Source organism: Mauremys mutica, chromosome 4 (genome assembly GCF_020497125.1).
Source record: "Mauremys mutica isolate MM-2020 ecotype Southern chromosome 4, ASM2049712v1, whole genome shotgun sequence".
Taxonomy (NCBI): domain Eukaryota; kingdom Metazoa; phylum Chordata; order Testudines; family Geoemydidae; genus Mauremys; species Mauremys mutica.
In genome coordinates, this window is record NC_059075.1 from 120,340,277 (window position 1) to 120,351,180 (window position 10,904).

A 10,904-nucleotide genomic window follows, 5' to 3' on the forward strand; every position below is an offset into this window, starting at 1 on the left:
CAGGAACCGTTGGACATCTTTCTGTGACAGCAGACATGGCATCATTTCAGTGGCTGAAATCTTTGTCTAATCAAGTTTTACACCTTTGTTGGAAATAACGTTCCCAACAAAAGTCAGTTCTGTAACCCCTAAAACACATTTCTCCCTATTTAGTTTGAGGTTTGCAGCTCTAGTTGCATTCAGCAGTTCCTGAAGTCTACAATCATGCTCCTCTTTTATTGGGGTGTCAACAAGAGTAATATGTTCATAGACTGTATGTGTGGTTTTGTGGTATAATTCCGATGCTGAAGCTATCCCAAAGGGTAAGTGTAAGAATCTGTATCTTCCAAATGAGGTATTAAATGTGCATAATTTTGAGCTTCCTTCAGTTAATTTTAGCTACCAAAAACCTGAGGATGCATCCAATTTAATTGAGACATAATTTCTTCTCTGGTTGGTAGCTTGAAATGTTATTTTTATAGATTTGTTGAGGTCTCTTGGTTCTAAGCATATGTGTAGCTGGCCGTTACTTTTCTCCACAATGACAAGGGAGCTCACCCATTCTGTTGGCACCTAAATTTTTTGTATTACTTGCATTGCTTCCATCCTTGCAAGCTCAGCCTTGAGTTTATCATGGAGTGCAAATGGCACCTTTCTACGTAGAATCATAGGACTGGAAGGGACCTTGAAAGGTCATCTAGTCCAGTCCCCTGCACTCATGGCAGGACTAAGTATTATCTAGACCATCCCTGACAGGTATTTGTCTAACCTGCTCTTAAAAATCTCCAGTGATGGAGAGTCCATAATCTCCCTAAGCAAGTTATGCCAGTGCTTAACGAACCTGACAGTTAGGAAGTTTTTCCTCATGTCGAACCTAAACCTCCCTTGCTGCAATTTAAGCCCATTGCTTCTTGTCCTATCCTCAGAGGTTAAGAAGAACAATTCTTCTCCCTCCTCATAACAACCTTTTATATACTTGAAAACTGTTATCCTGTCCCCTCTCAGTCTTCTCTTTTCCAGAATAAACAAACCCAATTTTTTCAATCTTCCCTTATAGGTCATGTTTTCTAGACCTTTAATCATTTTTGTTGCTCTTCTCTGGACTTTCTCCAATTTGTCCACATCTTTCCTGAAATGTGGCACGCACAACTAGACACAATACTCCAGCTGAAGACTAATCAGCGCGGAGTAGAGTGGAAGAATTACTTCTCATACTTATACATCCCAGAATGGTGTTCATTTTTTTTGCAACAGTGTTACACTGTTGACTCATATTTAGCTTGTGGTCCACTATGAGCCCCAGATCTCTTTCCACAGTACTCCTTCCTAGGCAGTCATTTCCCCTTTTGAATGTGTGCAACTGATTGTTCCTTCCTAAATGTAGTACTTTGCATTTGTCCTTATTGAATTTCATCCTATTTACTTCAGATCATTTCTCCAGTTTGTCCAGATCATTTTGAATTTTAATCCTATCCTCCAAAGCACTTGCAGCCCCTCCCAGCTTGGTATCGTCCTCAAACTTTATAAGTGTACTGTCTATTCCATTATCTAAATCACTGATGAAGATATTGAACAGAACCTGACCCAGAACTGATCCCTGCGGGTATCCACTCATTATGCCCTTCCAGCATGACTGTGAACCATTGATAACTACTCTCTGGGAACGGTTTTCCAACCAGTTTTGCACCCACTTTATAGTAGCTCCATCTAGGTTGTATTTCTCTAGTTTGTTTATGAAATGGATGGATAACTGGAGGGACCTGCTTGTTTATCCGGATTATATGTAATTTATGGACAGCCCCAAAGCCCGTCTCATGAGATATTGTTGGAAGTAACAAAACAAACAGGCCAGGAGTGAGGGGCATTAGCATAGCAGGGAATAGGGTTGGACAAGAGTGGAATTGAAGCGTGGGGGCTGCAGGTCAGTGTAAGGGGGCATCAGCATAGCTGTATGTGGGGAGCCAGGGCTGGAAAAGCAAGAGGCTGTGGGTCAGGTTGAAGGGGCTTTGGCAGAGCTGCACGTGGAGGGAGCTCAGGGCTGGCATATCAGGAGGCTGCAGGTCAGGATTAACGGCCTCAGCAGAAGATATGAGAATGTTCCCTACCCCCATCCTCTTCGGTGAAATGTGGGTCACTCTGCCCACCAGAGAGAAACAAGTCACTCCAATGCTCTTATAGTCCTTTATTCTACTGTTAGTAAGATTAGAGAAGAAAGGGTGAGTTTGGGGTGAGGAAGAGCGTGTGTCCATTAAAGTCCCAGCAGCAGTAAGAGTCACTAGATTGAGTTGCATTGTTGGGGCTCTGGAGAAACGGGTCAGTGTTCCATGGCAGTGTCCTGGGGATGGTGCTGTGTTCATGCCACGGGGGCCAGGCCCACCTGGTTGTTGGCCCTGTCGAAGACAACATAGTACTGGCGGATGAAGACGTCTCCGAGGATCCATTGCTGTCCATAGGAGGTGGGGATGCCTTCAAAGCCAGAAAAGCAAGAGCCTGAGCTCTGCACCGGGGGAAAATGGTATATGGGTTATTGGGCTGGAACTTTCATGTCCCCTTGAGTTACTGTCCAGAAGGGAGTGCACGTGCCTGCCCCATCTTGGGATGGGATCTCACCACGGCTCCCAAGCTAAGGAGCATTAGTCTGGGTCAGGCCTTGGCGTGGAGACTTTAAGGGACAGCTTGGGGATGAAAGCAGTGGGGTTGGTGAGTGAGGCCTGGATGCTCACAGGTATTTAGGGGCATAACTCCCAGTGAGCTACCTTTGTGGAACTGGGCCTCAGAACAGCCCCAGTGCCTAAGCCTGAGCCTAAGGGGTGCAGCCTGTCAACTGGGAAGAGAAGCAAGGCCCTGACCACTTCTGTCCATGACACATCCCTTGGGGAGGCAAAGCGTGCTCTCTCCAGGCTCCTGGCCAGATTCCAGAGGGAGCAATTACATTCTGCCACCAGAAATCCTGCTGTGATTATAAGTGGATTTGGGCTTCCCCACTGCCTGCTACCAGCCGGTGTTGCTGTGTGCTGTTAAAGCAGCTTGCCTGTTCCTCCCCAGGGAAGCAAACCTTTATCATGGAGAAGGAAAACTCCTTCCTGATGCCCAGATGCCCAGGCCCTGCAGCACAAGGCAGTGATCTCTCTTGATCTAACCTCCTAGCTGCTCATTTTATTCTCTCCTAGTCCAGTAAGGCCCCTTTCCTAGTGATCTTCTACGATGGCCAGCTCTACAGCCTGTCTTGCTTCTCTTGTGGTATGTCACTTTCACTATAGGCCTGCCTTGATCTAGACCGTTCCTTCCCCTGGATCTGTTTGTGAAAAGAGCTCTCTGCTTCCCCACTCTAATACTGGTGACAGACCCTGAGCTGCATCTCAGCGATACATCTGCAGCCGTATACCAGCTGTGCAGGGGAATGTTGCCAGCACACTCAGTGCAATGGCCTCAGGCACAAGCCCTGGCTAAGAGGCCCCGAGGCGGCTTTCTGAGCAGGACACTCACATCTATGATGTAGGCACTGGCGGGCACAGGGAACTCGATGCCGTTGATGGTGAAGACGATGTTGGGCAGGCTGCTTGTGGCACTGCAGCTGATCTGCAGGGAGGAAGGCAACACACGGAGGAAAGGTTAGGTGTGTCTTGGTCACAAGGCTCTCCATAGCAGACACCTCTAGAAGTGTCGGTCCCCGATCCCTGCCCTTACCGTGCCATTGTCGGCGCCGATGTAGGACTCGATGTTGGAGATGCCAGTAGAGGGACCAACCAGCAGAGAAGTACCAGTGTCAATTATAGCCTGGCAGCCACCAGAGCAAGCGATGGTCTCTCCGTTCATGGTGATGCTGGAAGAGAGAGAGAGTCAGGGGGAACCTGCCTAGAAACACTCCCAATCTCATTCCCACTCACCCCACGAGCCAGCAGCGAGAGGCCTGCAGGGTGGAGCTTTCCCCTGATGTTTCAGCCTCAACATTCCTTGGCTATTGCCCATCGCTCCTCATCCTACAACCTTCTGGGACTGTGACCAATCTAGCCTGGGGGTCACAAACAGATGTCAAGGGTTGTGACCACCAAGCCCTTTCCTTTATTGCTAAGCCGAGCTGGCCAGATGAGGGTTCCTGGTGTGGACAAGGTGGAGAACCACTGATCTAACCTCCTCGTGGGTGAGCCCCTTTCCTATAACTCCAAGGAAGGCATGATTCTGACTCCCATGTCTCTCATCTTGTCTAGACTCTGTAATTTGAGCTTCCCCAGGCTCCTGCATGCATCTCCTTATGCCTGTCTCCTCAAGGTGGCCTGAAGAAGGGGAAGGGCCAAGTTGTGGGTGATACCTGTCCATGGTGATTTGCCAGTAAGTCTCATTAGAGAGAGGGATCCAGTTGAGGTTCCCAGAGTAGTAAGATGAGTCAATGCCTCCAAACATCACGAAGCTCCCGCTCTGGTCATCCCTAAGAAGGGAGAGAGGAGAGTCAAGGCAGATGCATGAATGGTTGGCTGACGAGTCAATAGCAAACGCTCTGTCTGAACATAAGAACAGCCAGACTGGGTCACACCAAAAGTCCATCTAGCCCAGTATCCTGTCATCCAATAGTGGCGAATGCCAGGTGCCCCAGAGGGAATGAACAGAACTGAATCAACAAGTGATCCGTCCCCTGTCGCCTATTCCCAGCTTCTGGCAAACAGAGGCTAGCTACACCATCGCTGCCCATCAATGGCTATTAGTCATTGATGGACCTATCCTCCATGAACTTATCTAGTTCCTTTTTTAACCCTTCCCTGTTAAAGAATGGACCACCACTGAGCAGTGCTGGGATACAATCAGAGTTGGGCACATCAGCGTCTAGTAGCGGAGAAAGGGCAGGCCAGCTGGATGTGAGGGGCACCTCTGACCGTACTTTGATAACTAACTTTTGCCAGGTCTCAAAAGCTAAGCAAGGCTGGGCCTGCCCTAAAACTGGATGGGAGATCTCCAAGGAAAGGCCCAGATGATTGAGGGAGTGGTGTCAGGGACTCAGTAGATGCTACTCTTCCCTCTGTGTCAGCACTGAGCATATGGTGCAGTCTGGTACTGGAAGGTGCTGAGCCAGGGAGTCATGTGGGTGATATGGGGTATTTTCTCCTCTAGGAGTCAGTCTAATACTGATGATCTGCAAAGGGTGTAGGCAGGGCCCCAATGCTTTAATATAATCATTAGAGAGACTAGTGTTCACTTCTGCTCCCAGAATGTACACCACCAGCATAGACTGGCTGCCATGTTCCACCCCAGAGATCTCTGTGTTTGGGAATTCTGATGCAAATATTGCAGGGCTCACTCAATGTGAGAGGTGCTGAATCTCACTGCAGCAGATGGGTTGTTTCCAGCCCTGACTTACGAGCTCAGGTAGACGGAGAAGAGGTCCTGGGACACCAAACCCTCATTCATCATGTTGTCAAAGACGGGTGTGGCTCCAGAGGAGGAGATGCTGGGGAAGGCCAGACCCAGGATCCCATCAAAGGCGGCGTAGTAGTTGGAGGAGCCAGGCTCGGTCTCGCTCAGGCCAAAGATCTGATTGGTGTCCACAATGCCGCTAACCTTAGAGGAGAGTTGGGGATAATCAGACACACCCTGCACCCTGGGAGAAGCTTCCAAGTCTACCAGAGGGTCTTTACAGCATGCCAATTCTTAGAGGCTACCATGCCCTGAATTGTGCTCTCTCCCCTATATGAGAATAGTCCATGATTGGCTTCATTGTCTCTTCTCTGCCCTTTCTCTATTCCTGTCTCCCAGTTCACAGCCAATGGAGTTCCTGCTTTAGCTTTGCAGATGCATCCTGTCCTTCTAACTCCTAATAATTTCCCTTCTCTGCTCCAGGGTCTTTCATCCTTTCTTGTGATTTACCTGAACGGTGTCGTAGCCCAGGATTCCGGTCATGCTGCCGGTGCCATACTGGATGGAGACTTTCTCACTGGTGGCCTGGTAGGTGGAGGAGTCTGATGGGTTGAATTTCTTGTGGTTTGCTGCAAGTACAGAAGAGTCAGATGGTCACACAATGACACTTGTAACTCTCCCCATGTGTTGTATGGGAGACTGGTGAGGCTGTGAATTCTTTGGTGGGGGGAGGGTGCTTCAGAGTTATGCACTGCAATGCTCAGCATTGCAATGCCTAGGTCCCTTTGTGGATCTAGCTCCTGGGCTTCCTAGAAACCATTCCCCTCCTCTGACACTGTACAATTGGACAATCCACAGACAATGGAAGGAAACCTATTCATCTCTGGCTTCCACGGTAGCTGGAAACTGATGCTTTTTTAATTAAAAAAATGTAAATATGTTTTTCTTTTTAAAAATACTCATTTAAATTAAAGTTTAAATTATCACAACATATGTGCAAGTATAAATTTACTAAAATCAGTTAAATTAAATAAACAATTACTATTAAGTAATGCATATTTGTTGCTGAAGTTTTAAAGATAGACCACTGAATTGGTGGATTTCACTGGCTCAGCAGCTGGAACTAGACTTTGTTGAAGTGCCAAACCAGCTTTTCACAGCAGTAGCCTCTTCTGCAAGTGCACAGAGAATATTTTCTTCATGTCAGTTCATTCAGCTAGTTCAGTTCACGGACTAGTTCATTCTAACTTAAGAAATGGATTGGGGGTTATAAAAGCAAGACAGCTTGTTTTCCTTTTCCAATCTCCGAATAAAAAGTAAGTGTGAGAGGATGAAATCTAGTAGTTCTAAAATTTTGGAAGGACACGGTGACCAGTAACAATCAGTTCAATTCACTGACTACAGATAAGAACACAAGAACATAAAAATGGCCCTACTGGGTCAGACCAAGAGTCCATCTAGCCCAGTATCCTGTCTTCTGACAGAGGCCAGTGCCAGGTGCCCCAGAGGGAATGAACAGAACAGCTAATCATCAAGTGATCTATCCCCTGTTGCTCATTCCCAGCTTCTGGCAAACAGAGCCTAGGGACACCATTCCTACCCATCCTGACTAATAGCCATTGATGGACCTATGCTCCATGAATTTATCTAGTTCTTTTCTGAACCCTGTTATGATCTTAGCCTTCATAACATCCTCTGGCAAGGAGTTCCACAGGTTGACTGTGCGTTGTGTGAAGAAATACTTCCTTTTATTTGTTTTAAACCTGCTGCCTATTAAATTCATTTGGCGACCTCTAGTTTTTGTGTTGTGAGAAGTAGTAAACAACACTTTCTTATCTACTTTCTCTACATCAGTCACGATTTTATAGACCTCAATAAAATCTCCCCTTAGCTGTCTCTTTTTCAAGCTGAAAAGTCACAGTCTTATTAATCTCTCCTCATATGGAAGCTGTTGCATACCCCTAATAATTTTTGTTGCCATTTTCAGAACCTTTTCCAATTTCAATATATCTTTTGTGAGATGGGGTGACTACATCTGCACACAATATTCAAGATGTGGGTGTACCATGGATTTATATAGCGGCAACATGATATTTTATGTCCTATTATCTATCCTTTTCTTAATTGTTCCCAGTATTCTGTTCGCTTTTTGGACTGCTGCTGCACATTGAGTGAATGTTCTCAGAGAACTATCCACAGTGTCTCCAAGATCTCTTTCTTGAGTGGTAACAGCTAATTTATACCCCATCATTTTATATGTATAGTTGGGATTATGATTTCCAATGTGCATTACTTTGCATTTATCAACATTAAATTTCATCTGCCATTTTGTTGCCCAGTCACCCAGTTTTAAGAGATTCTTTTGTAGCTCTTCGCAGTCTGCCTGGGTCTTAACTATCTTTAGTCATTTTGTATCATCTGCAAATTTTGCCACCTTACTGTTTACCCCTTTTTCCAGATCATTTATGAATACGTTGAATAGGACGGCTCCCAGAACAGACCCCTGGGGGACACCACTTTTTACATCTCTCCATTCTGAAAACTGGCCATTTATTCCTACCCGTCGTTTCCTATCTTTTAACCAGTTATCAATCCATGAGAGCACCTTCCCTCTTATCCCATGGCAGCTTACTTTGTGTAAGAGCCTTTGGTAAGGGACATTATCAAAGGCTTTCTGAAAATCTAAGTACACTATATCCACTGGTTCCCCTTGGTCCACATGCTTGTTGACCCCCTCAAAGAATTCTAGTAGATTGGTGAGGCATGATTTCCCTTTACTAAAACCTCGTTGATTCTTCCTCAACAAATTATGTTCATCTATATGTCTGACAATATTGTTCTTTATTATAGTTCAAACAATTTGCCTGGTACTGAAGTCAGGCTTACAGGCTTGTAATTGCAGGGATCACCTCTGGAGCCCTTTTAAAAAATTGGCATCACATTAGCTATTCTCCAGTCATCTGGTACAGAAACTGATTTAAATGATAGGTGACAGACTACTGTTAGTAGTTCTGCAATTTCACATTTGAGGTCCTTCAGAACTTTTGGGTGAATACCATCTAGTCCTGGTGACTTACTGCTGTTTAATTCATCAATTTGTTCCAAAACCTCCTCTAATGACACCTCAATCTGGGACAGTTCCTCAGATCTGTCACCTAAAAAGAGTGGCTCGGGTTTGGGAATCTCCTTCACATTCTCAGCCACAAAGACCGATGCAAAGAATTCATTTTGTTTCTCCACAATGGCCTTATCGATAACACGTCCTTTTAAAAATACATTGTTAGTTTTAAATGCAAATTGTTTTAATTAACTTTTTTTCTTAGCTATCCAGGACATTTAAGGTAGTTTTATTTTACCAATAATTTTTAAAAGCTTTTTTTCCCCCCCATTTTTAATCAAATTCCAATTACCATGTAAAGGTGAACAAATACATCAAGTAACAATATTAGGTAGCTAGCAAAATGAAAAGTGCATCCTTCACTATTTTCTCATAATTAAAACATGTACAAATTAAAAATCTGAATAAATGTATGTTAAGTAGCAAATTTAGTGTAAAAGCTATAATTAGTTGCAAATCAACAAAAACCAACATCCTTCAGGAAAATAACTAAAAAGTACAAATGCAAAGTAAGATTGAAATCAGTGATTTGAATCAAAGTTTCCTCATGGTTGATTTAAATCTCCCTGATTTCACTCAAACCGCCCAGATAGCATGTCAAGGCAAGAGGCGTTACAGGTGACTTACTGCAGGCTGGGCTGGAGCAGTACACGGATGGCACCCAGAGATTGGAGGAGCCGGTGTCGAAGAGGACAGAAAAATCCTGGGCTGGGGTGCCGATGGAGATGGTTCCATAATACTCGGCCTGTCAAAGCACAAAGAACGATGTAAAGAGAGGGAACCATTGCCATCCAAGGGCTAGATCCTCAGTTCCCATCAATCTCAATGTGTTGGGAAGCGGGGAGCCAGCAGACATGGAAGTTCTATTCCCAGTGCTCTTCTTAATCCCATCCAATCACAGCTGGGGGCTGGATGGCCCAGCATGGGGGCTGGGGAGGGTTCTTGGCAGCAGCAAGGTATGTGCTTGGTTGGAAGCACATGGGTGGGGGAGTGGGGTTGGGATACTTTTGGGAGGAAGAGAGATCAGCTGTTGTCAGAGGAGTGGGAAGCTTTGGTGAGGAGAGGAAGGCTACAAGACTTGCTCTCCTGCCATACTCACGTCCATGTAGTTTGTTAGGGGCTCGCTGGCAGCCTCGTTGGCCAGGCTGGGGAAATACTTGGAGGCCGGGTTGTAAGGGTGTTTCTTCAGGAAATCCTCCAGCAAGCCATGTTCCTTAAGGTTCTGCCTCAGGGATTTCCCCTTCTTCAGGGGGACCCTAATCAACAAGGGTAGGGAGAGAGGCCGATCAAAAACAAATAAACAGTAGACAAGCCTTGTGTTCAGGGAATATTGTGCAATCCGGCTTTTACATTGCACAGAGACCCCTTTTTATAGCTGGGATTAGCACGGGGTATAGGTGAGTTGGGTGACCAGTGCACAAAAAGTCAGTATGAGTTGGGCATATAATTCCCATAGGACGCTTTGAAACTCCTGGCCTATGTGTAACTAGCAGTGAGAGGGCCTAGTATGATGGGAGCTGTACTAATACATTGTATAAGACAGTCCCCCTGTCCTATAGAGCCTACTGATGAAATAGACAAGATGGACAAAGGACATATGTTCCAGTGTTGTAACCACAAGTCCATCCTTCCTCATACCTCTACTGTGCCTTACAGTCAAGGAGTAGTTCCCACCAGCTGCCTATTAAAGAATGAAGTATTGAGGAGAGAGATGTAGGAGCTGCTGCTGCTGCTAAGGGAACATTGCTCTGTAGAAAGCCAAGCTCAGGATCCCAATGTTTCTTTTTCTCCCCGGTACTCACTTTGTCACCCGGCACTGAGAAAGCGCCACCAGACTCAGGAGCAGAAGCCACTTCATGATGTCTCTGTACATCCAAACTGGTGGGGAAAGGAAAGTGTGGCTGCTAAATGCAGCACAACGCCGGGATGCTGCTCCTTATATGCACATAGTGCAGAGCCTTCCCTATCCCATTAGTAACCCTGATAAGAAATACAAACATTCCGGATAAGATTGTCCAAGATGTCCTTGAAAGAAAGGTTTGGAGAACACTCCAAGTTCACAGATTTCCACCTTCACTTGTCTGTGACCTGAAAATGGGGGCATCCTCTAGAGGGAAGGGGTGAGAGTTAGGGGAGATTTCCTGGCTAAGGTTTGAAAAGAGATGATGCTGGGTTGTTTTAAAGAGCAAACAGGAGGCACAGAGGAATTGGAACGGGATATGGAGATATTCACCTCTAGGTCACTGGTTCCAGTTTGGCGCAGTTGCAATACAGCCATGTAGTGGGAACTGGTGTCTCTATGGGAACTGGAATATGAAGCTTTACACCTCTATTTCATTGGTATGAATCTGAGCCCAGGTCAGCGCAAGGAGCTGAAGTTAGTAGACAGGGAAATAGGATGCATGGCACGCGACGGTCTGAGTAACTGGTTGACTCAGAGGATATGGAGCCATTCACCTCT

General features: G+C 45.8%; 1 protein-coding gene across 1 annotated transcript; it reads right to left on the reverse strand.

The window, feature by feature from the left end:
• Positions 1-2,209: 2,209 nt before the first annotated feature.
• LOC123369570 (pepsin A-like) lies at positions 2,210-10,367 on the reverse strand. The gene is made up of 9 exons (XM_045015295.1): positions 10,246-10,367; positions 9,543-9,699; positions 9,071-9,188; positions 5,836-5,954; positions 5,330-5,529; positions 4,289-4,405; positions 3,667-3,802; positions 3,466-3,558; positions 2,210-2,476 (listed from the first exon to the last, which is right to left on the reverse strand). Exons 1-9 carry the CDS (start codon positions 10,314-10,316, stop codon positions 2,333-2,335), a joined length of 1,155 nt encoding a protein of 384 aa, XP_044871230.1. The 5' UTR covers positions 10,317-10,367; the 3' UTR covers positions 2,210-2,332.
• Between the last annotated feature and the right edge of the window lie 537 nt (positions 10,368-10,904).

Excerpts from the sequence above, each read along its gene's own strand:
- LOC123369570 (XM_045015295.1), bottom strand. The coding sequence starts at position 10,316 with ATGTACAGAGACATCATGAAGTGGCTTCTGCTCCTGAGTCTGGTGGCG. Across the intron at positions 9,189-9,542 it reads CCCTAACAAACTACATGGAC|GCCGAGTATTATGGAACCAT; the intron begins GTGAGTATGGCA and ends GTGCTTTGACAG. Across the intron at positions 5,955-9,070 it reads CTGCTCCAGCCCAGCCTGCA|CAAACCACAAGAAATTCAAC; the intron begins GTAAGTCACCTG and ends CTGTACTTGCAG.